This window comes from Poecilia latipinna, unplaced genomic scaffold, assembly GCF_001443285.1.
Source record: "Poecilia latipinna isolate Pla-1442-1.1 unplaced genomic scaffold, P_latipinna-1.0 Scaffold1912, whole genome shotgun sequence".
NCBI lineage: Eukaryota > Metazoa > Chordata > Actinopteri > Cyprinodontiformes > Poeciliidae > Poecilia > Poecilia latipinna.
In genome coordinates this window covers 87,004-94,242 of record NW_015114528.1, presented here as the reverse complement: position 1 = coordinate 94,242, position 7,239 = coordinate 87,004, and the positions used below count along the sequence as shown (strand labels likewise).

Sequence of the window (7,239 nt, the reverse complement as noted above, 5' to 3'; positions counted from 1 at the left end):
TGTCACCCTTGGCCCATGCAGAGTCTTTCTAATTGAGACATGGTTTTTATCATAAATGTCCAGTTTTAGATCATGGCACAGCATCTTCATTAAATTCACTTCCACACTTGTTGTTTGTTATTTGACAAAAATAAGACGGGCCTTGGTGTTCTTCTTGTTCAGAATGTATTTATCCATTTTTTTTACTCTTGGTTGTTTGCATAAACATTTTAACGCCATCCAGTGTGAACAGTCTGTGGAGCTGAAGTGAGTCTTTCTAGGAAGACAGACTCCATCAGCCAGAAATAGCACGTCACAGTAATTAGCTTAACGCACATGTAAGCAGCATAAGGAGAAGCAACTGAAACCTGCAACTCCGAACCACAGTGCAACAATCAGAGCTGCGATCACAATGTTGCAACACTTGTTTTGTCAATTGCCATTCCTTCTTCCTCCAGCACAAAGAATGTGAGTTTTTGACAAACTGATGTAAAAGGTACATGAAATGTGACATAGTCATTCAGATTAAGGTTACAGTTTATTTGGTTTGTCAGACTGTCACAAAACAATCACATAATGAACACATAAAGGAAAATAAATGTGATTTTAAAATTCTCTTCATTCAGCCAAAAAGTTTGTTTCTGACACATGAGACATAAATCAAAGAAAAACTCATTGGCATTACAATAACGCTTTGAAGGCCTCTTTTCCATCATGCTAATTTTTATCCACCTCCACAGATTCTCAACCAAATTTACTCTGGCAGGATTACTTAAAAGTTGTCATAGCACTTTAAGTCCTGTTGATAAAAGTTAGTTTTAATTTAAATCTGCAGGGAGCATGAATCATTTTCAAAACTTTTGTCCAAGATCATCTAAACTTTAAATGTATGTTCATCAGAGTTGCATAGTAACTAGTTACATTTACTTAACTACATTAACTTGAGTAGCCTTTTTGGAAAAAAATAACTTTTAGGAGTATTTTCTCTAGTCTGTACTTTTTACTTTTACTTGAGTAATTTCAGTATGAAGTATCTCTTACTTGAGTAAAATGTCTGGATTCTCTACCTTCTGAATGAAAACAAACATGTTCCAAAATAAAGTCACACAACTGCAGTTTCTGTTAAAGTTTCATAATTTTATTGAAAGAAAATTATTTGGAAACATTTTCTCTTGTTTAATTTTATTTATTTATTGTTCCTTATATTAATTATTGTCATTTTCGCTCTTAAAATACCAACATTTACTTGAGAAATTTCTTGGACTAGTACTTTTTACTTTAACTTAAGTAAAATATGTTTAGTGCTGCTCTTAAGTATATTTTTGTGTACTTTACCCACCTCTAATGTTTATTTTGTATGTTTTTATTCTTTTACATTCGTTTTACGAAATGAATATTTGAGACAACATGGAGTCCCTTTGGGATGCTGGCTCCAAAGAGTTGTCCTCCCTCTTTTATCAGCGCCAATACTTCATCAAATTGCTAAAATGAGAAAATATTCTGTTTTAATCCCTCCAGTTTCCAGAGATTATGACATATGGTGGCCCAAACACCAGATTTACTTTTTACATCCAGTGAAACAAATGGCGCATTGTGTTTTATCGTGAGGATTACAGGAGACTCCTTTATTTCTCCAGAGCAGCCTACGCAATGCAAATGTTTTGAGGAGCTCAGACACAAAGAGTTGTTCATCATGTTTATTGCTTTGCGCACTGATGGCTTGCAGCGCAGACGGTGCGCAGATCCACCAGCCGCTTTCTGCGCGGCTGAACATCCCACCCCTCCTCCTCCTCTTTCTTCTTAACGGCCGCAACCATCTGCCGCCTCTTTTTGTAATTTCTAACCCAGCAGATTATTTCCCTCAGACGTCTACTTGCACTTGACACGACCCAAACATCGCTTCCCTCACGGAGAGTAGCTGCGCAAAGGAGCGGGAACAGAGGCAGCCCGCACCGCGCAGGAGTTGGACCGGGGTGCCGCGTACATGCAACCCGACAGCGGAGGTTCATAAAGACGGAGCGGATTTGAATTAAGGACCGGATAACAAGCAGCAACTCTGCAACCTTCGCTTAGGGAGGGAGGGAGCGAGGGAGGCAACTGTTTAGCAGATCTTGGAAACCCTGGGTGAGGTGAGGGGAGGGAGGGAGGAGAATGAGCTATTCTTGTACCAGCAGAGGCAATAGCCAGGACCCATCAAACGCTAATCCAGCCAGAACCACCGGAGGCACCGACGGCGGCACGGACAGCACCGGCAACGGCAGCCCGAAGCAAACGGCGGTGATGAAAGTGAAGAAAGGCTGCAACTCGACCGAGGTGGAGGTCCCGGTGACCACGGAGGAGGAGCTGCTGGGGAGGACGGTGATCACTCCGGAGGATGTTCTGGGCTTGCAGAAGATCACAGAGCGTAAGTTCACGGCTGCTGGTGCGCGGGGAAGGGAGGACAAAGGTGCTGGAAATGTGTCAGATCCCGTATGAGTCATGCATCACGTCATTGTTGTGTCCTCTTATTTATGTAATGTATAGGCCCTGTTGAATCATATGAGAAAATATCTCAGACTGAACCGGCTCTGCTCCGTTGACTCACATCAAACACACTTTGTGAATGTTGGAGCAGAAAATGTAGAAGTCAAGGTTAGCTCTCACTGGAGATGTTAGGTTCAAAAGTACAGGAGTAATCACACAGGTAACCATTATTTATACATGCAGTGTTTTTTAAGTCTGTTAATTAACCTGCTTACTTTTTATAACATAATCAGTGTACATGATCTGCATTTTATGCAATTATTTTACTTGAGTACAAAAATTTTACTCAAGCAAGTGTAGTACTACTTCAGCATATTTTACTCAAGTAAAAAGTCTACTCAAGTACTGATCAAATTTATCATTTAATATTTAAAAATTACATCACCATATGGACCAAAATATAAAGTTAAATGGATATTTTGGTATTTTCAGGACAAAAATGACGATAATTCATATAAGTAACAAAAACTAGGCAAAAGAACATTTTCAAAATAAGTTTATTTCAATTAAAAAACTGATGTAACTTTAGCAAAAACTTCAGGTGTGAGTCTGTATTTTTAGTTAAAATTTGTTTGTTTTAGTGGGTAGAAAATCCAGAAATTTCACTCAAGTAAGAGTAGAGATACCTCATAATAAAATTACTCAAATAAAAGTGTAAAAAAATAATCCTAAAAGTCTTTTTTCCCCCAAAAGTTAGTGAAGTAAATGTAACTAGTTTTGATTTTATCAAAACTACCAACTTTGATTTTATGATTTTATGAGAGACCAATATCTACAGAAACTTGATAAATCTTTATTTGTAATTAGGACTCCACAATATAAAGACAATTAATCACAAAGCTTTTATCTGATATTCCAATGAGAATACTGACGATCAATAACAAACATTTTTTTCAAGCTTTTTAAATTCAATCACTAAAAATATGACGATAAAATAAACGTTAAGAGTCGTTATTGGTTATATAGTGAATCTCAAATCTTTTGCAGCCTCTCAGGTTTTCTTTCTTTGATTTTATCTTATTGACCTTCATCCATATAAACTCTGAGCTTCCCTGTAAAGAAATGTTTTCCCACAGCATGATACTGCCACCCCCATGTCTTACAGAAAGGATCAGGGAAACTGGCTTGACTTCCTGTTTATTTATTTATTTATTTATTTTTATTTTCAATCAAATTTGTCTGGATGCATTGAGCTTCGCATGTAGCTTCTCCCATAAGTCACAGTTACAACAAAGAACCAGTCAGACTTGATTAGAGCAATAAGCTGTGGTTAGCATTAACGTGCTGCACATTATAGAAATGAACATTGTTGTTAGTTTTCTTTCACAAAGAGCATTTTCAAACGACAGGAGAGCCTTTGTCTTTCTTGTTCGTCTTAATCAGTAATCTATTAGATGTTCAAAGCTTATTGTTTTATAATCTACTGTGTTGTTCCTGTTCTGTATCATGCTGTTTGTTCACTAATGCTTTCTGACTAACCTCTGAGGCCTTCATTAAACAGCTGACTTTATGCTGAAATTAAATTACACATACAGTTAAATGCATGCTACACTTTTCAGATTATTTTTTGGCTAAAAAAATGAAAACCATGTTGAATTTTCTTCAACTTCACAAAAATGTGCAGCTTTTCCTATACAGGAAAATCTGCTGAAGTGTGACTGTAACGTGACAAAATGAGCTTGAATTCTGCAAGAGGAACAAAAAGAGGCATAATCAAATCCATCCAGTCATTAACTTTGCAGCGATTTTTCATCCACAGCAAGCATGTGGCGACAGTGGAGATAAAAAACTTCAAATTCAGAATTTAAGTGCGTTGGACCTCCTGACCAGTAGGGGGACCTAAGTGGCTGTAATGTTGGATTTTGTTTTTATCTGAATTGCTTTGGTACATTTTAATATTTGATGCTTCTCTTTTTCTATTTGACAGCTAAATAATAAAAAGTGGATTGTTTTTCAAAAACATAAACAATGTAGAAATTTTAAATTGGAATGAATGGATGAATTCACCATCAGCTTCTTCCTGTACATTAGATAACCTGCTTACATTTTAAACATTCTTATTCATCCTGGTTTCTCATCTGATTTTATAAATGTAGTTTTTTAATTATGTCACCAGGAAGCTGGTAGAAAGCTCTTATGTAGACGAGAACACCTACATGTAAGTTAGCTAACAGGTGGCAGAAGGACATTTGACTATTTAAAGGCTGCTTACACAACCTGGTTACAGAGTGTTATAACATACAAACACACTGGAGGACTTGCTTGCACCTTTTTTAACAGGCAATTGGAAGTTTAGACTCCATAACACTGCTGACGTTTTAATTGAAATTTAATATTTTCATCAAATAATTGTACATGTAAGAGATGACGCAAGGAGTTCTTGTCTTCATCTTTTTTCTTTACATATTTACAGACTAAGCAGGAGGATAAGTTTCTGATTAATCCTCTTTGTTTCACTTTAGCATAATCAATCAATCAATCAATCAATCAAGTTTGTTTGTATTATTGGCCATTTTAACAACAGGCACAGTTGGGTACTAACCAATTACATTTACTTGAGTAACATTTTTGAGAAAATGCTCTTTTAGGAGTATTTTTACTTTGCTGTATTTTTTACTTTTACGTGAGTAAAAATATATTGAAGTGCTATAGCTGAGTATAATTTTTGAGTCCACCTCTGGAAACAAGGCAGTTCAAAAACACAAAAATAAAAAGTAATTAAAACATAATACAGTCACCAATTGAGAAATCAATAACAAATATTACATCCTCTCGATTTCGATCATCAAATATGTTGGTTAATATTCCATTTACTATTATTTATGTGTGTTTTCAGTCTTGATTTAAAAGATCTCAGTGTTTCGGTTGTTTTGCAGTTTTCTAATAATAGCCACAGCTTACTCAGCTTGTCTTTACTCAAAGCCAAAATGTCTGGTATCTTCTGTAAGCTGTCTAGTGTCACTAAAACAGCAGCACCTGTGAGAAAAGCCAACCCATCAAATTTAAACCGTATTAGTCTTAAAAACTCTCACTTTCCTGTTGTCATCGCTCAGAAGCCAGAGGAGGCGTGTGAGAATCACCACGGCAACGCGGATACACGCTTGAATCACTACAGCAACGTGAAGCATCTCCCCACTGGTTACAGCCAGCAGAGCATGCATCTCTGTTCTCCCACACACTTCCTGTTTTCTCCCCCCGTTTCACAGCGGAGCGGCTCGCTGATGAAACGGAGACGGACCCCCATCACACACGCTTTGACATCAGGACTGGCGGTTTGACCAGGCAGGAAGCAAACCTGAGCTCTCTCCAGAGGAGCCGCTGAAGCCGCTCTCCTGTTTTGTCTGCTCCTGTTTTGTTGCTGCCACGAATCCTCAAGTGGCTGAAATTGAGTCCCTCTCTGAAGCGGCACGATGGAAGCTGAGAGAGGACAGAAAATAATCCTGAACCACAGAAATGTGTTTCAGCCACGTTCAGCCTGAAAATCTCACCAAGTATTTTTGGCCTAGTTTCTCGCCCAAATACACTTGAATAAAGACAAAACTAACTTACATGCAATTTTTTTTAATTTACTCAGTTATAATAAGTTGTTTTAAGTAAATAATTCCTGAATATTGGCTCGTTCCACTGGTAGATTATTTCACTTACAACATGGGAAAAATGCCTTGTTATAAGTGAAATATTCTGCCACATACTTTTTAAAAATCAATATTAAGGAATAATTTACTTAACACAAGCTCCTGTAAGGTATGTTTATCTTATTTCAAGTGTAATAAGATTTTTCACTATAAACTAAACCAAAAATACTTGGTAAGATTTTGTGTCCCTTTGAATTAAAACTCAAAAATACTTTATTGATCCCAAAGGGAAATTAAATGTTATTGTAGTTATAGTAGACACTGATGGCTGTTGGCAGGAAAGATCTCTTGTAGCAGTCTGTATCACAGCGAATCTGAAGAAGCCTCTGACTGAACATATTCTGAAAAAGCTTTCAGCTTCTATATATGCGTCTCCCTCCTGATCCATTTAGTAACTAAGTCAAGATTTAGGAATTAGATGGTACTGGGTTCCTGGTTTGTAGATAGTTTGATCAGAATATTTTTAACTCCACGTTACATTTTAAAGCTGATGCATCATGAAAAGACCAGTTCTGCTGTTTGTGTCTTTTCCAATGTATTTGTTGTTTTCCTTTGAGATAACAACAAATGTATTACACAAATGAGCGTTAGTTAGAGCAGAAATCAATTTTCTGATGACTCAGTGTCATCCAATTTGCATGATGCCAGTCCATTTATACATCCTACTTCTGTATTTCCAGCTTTGAATATTTTTAAAGACGTTGCCCTCCTTCCAATTGATTTGTTATCAGATGTTTTCCAAAGAACGCAGACGAAAGGTTTTGTATTATCGTTATGCATGCTGAGACAGAGCTGTACATTATTGGGTATACATATCTGTCGGGTTGGCACAAGCAGTGCCATCATCGTGGGACGGGTTCAGCTGACCTGTGACAGAACAAAGCGGCTTAAACAGGGACACCTCTTTGTGCTGAAGCGTCCATCTGTCCATTTTCTTTAGCTTCCTAATCTTTGCAGGGTCTGGAGTCTGTCTCCAAATGTCAGAGGGTGAGCCCAAATGAATTCCCAAAAGTAATTAGAGCGGCCAATTAAGCACCTAAGATTAGGGCTGAGTGATTTTATAAAGATATATATTATACAGTAATGTTGGTGAATGTTGTTA

General features: G+C 37.2%; 1 protein-coding gene across 1 annotated transcript in view; it reads left to right on the top strand.

Moving 5' to 3' along the window:
* Positions 1–1,199: 1,199 nt before the first annotated feature.
* Positions 1,200–7,239, top strand: part of unc119a2 (unc-119 lipid binding chaperone a2) — an 18,663-nt gene continuing 12,623 nt past the window's right edge. Inside the window, exon 1 of the mRNA XM_015015443.1 lies at positions 1,200–2,383. Within this exon, the coding sequence (XP_014870929.1) occupies positions 2,131–2,383 (253 nt within the window). The 5' untranslated portion in view covers positions 1,200–2,130. The remainder of the gene's footprint in view (positions 2,384–7,239) is intronic.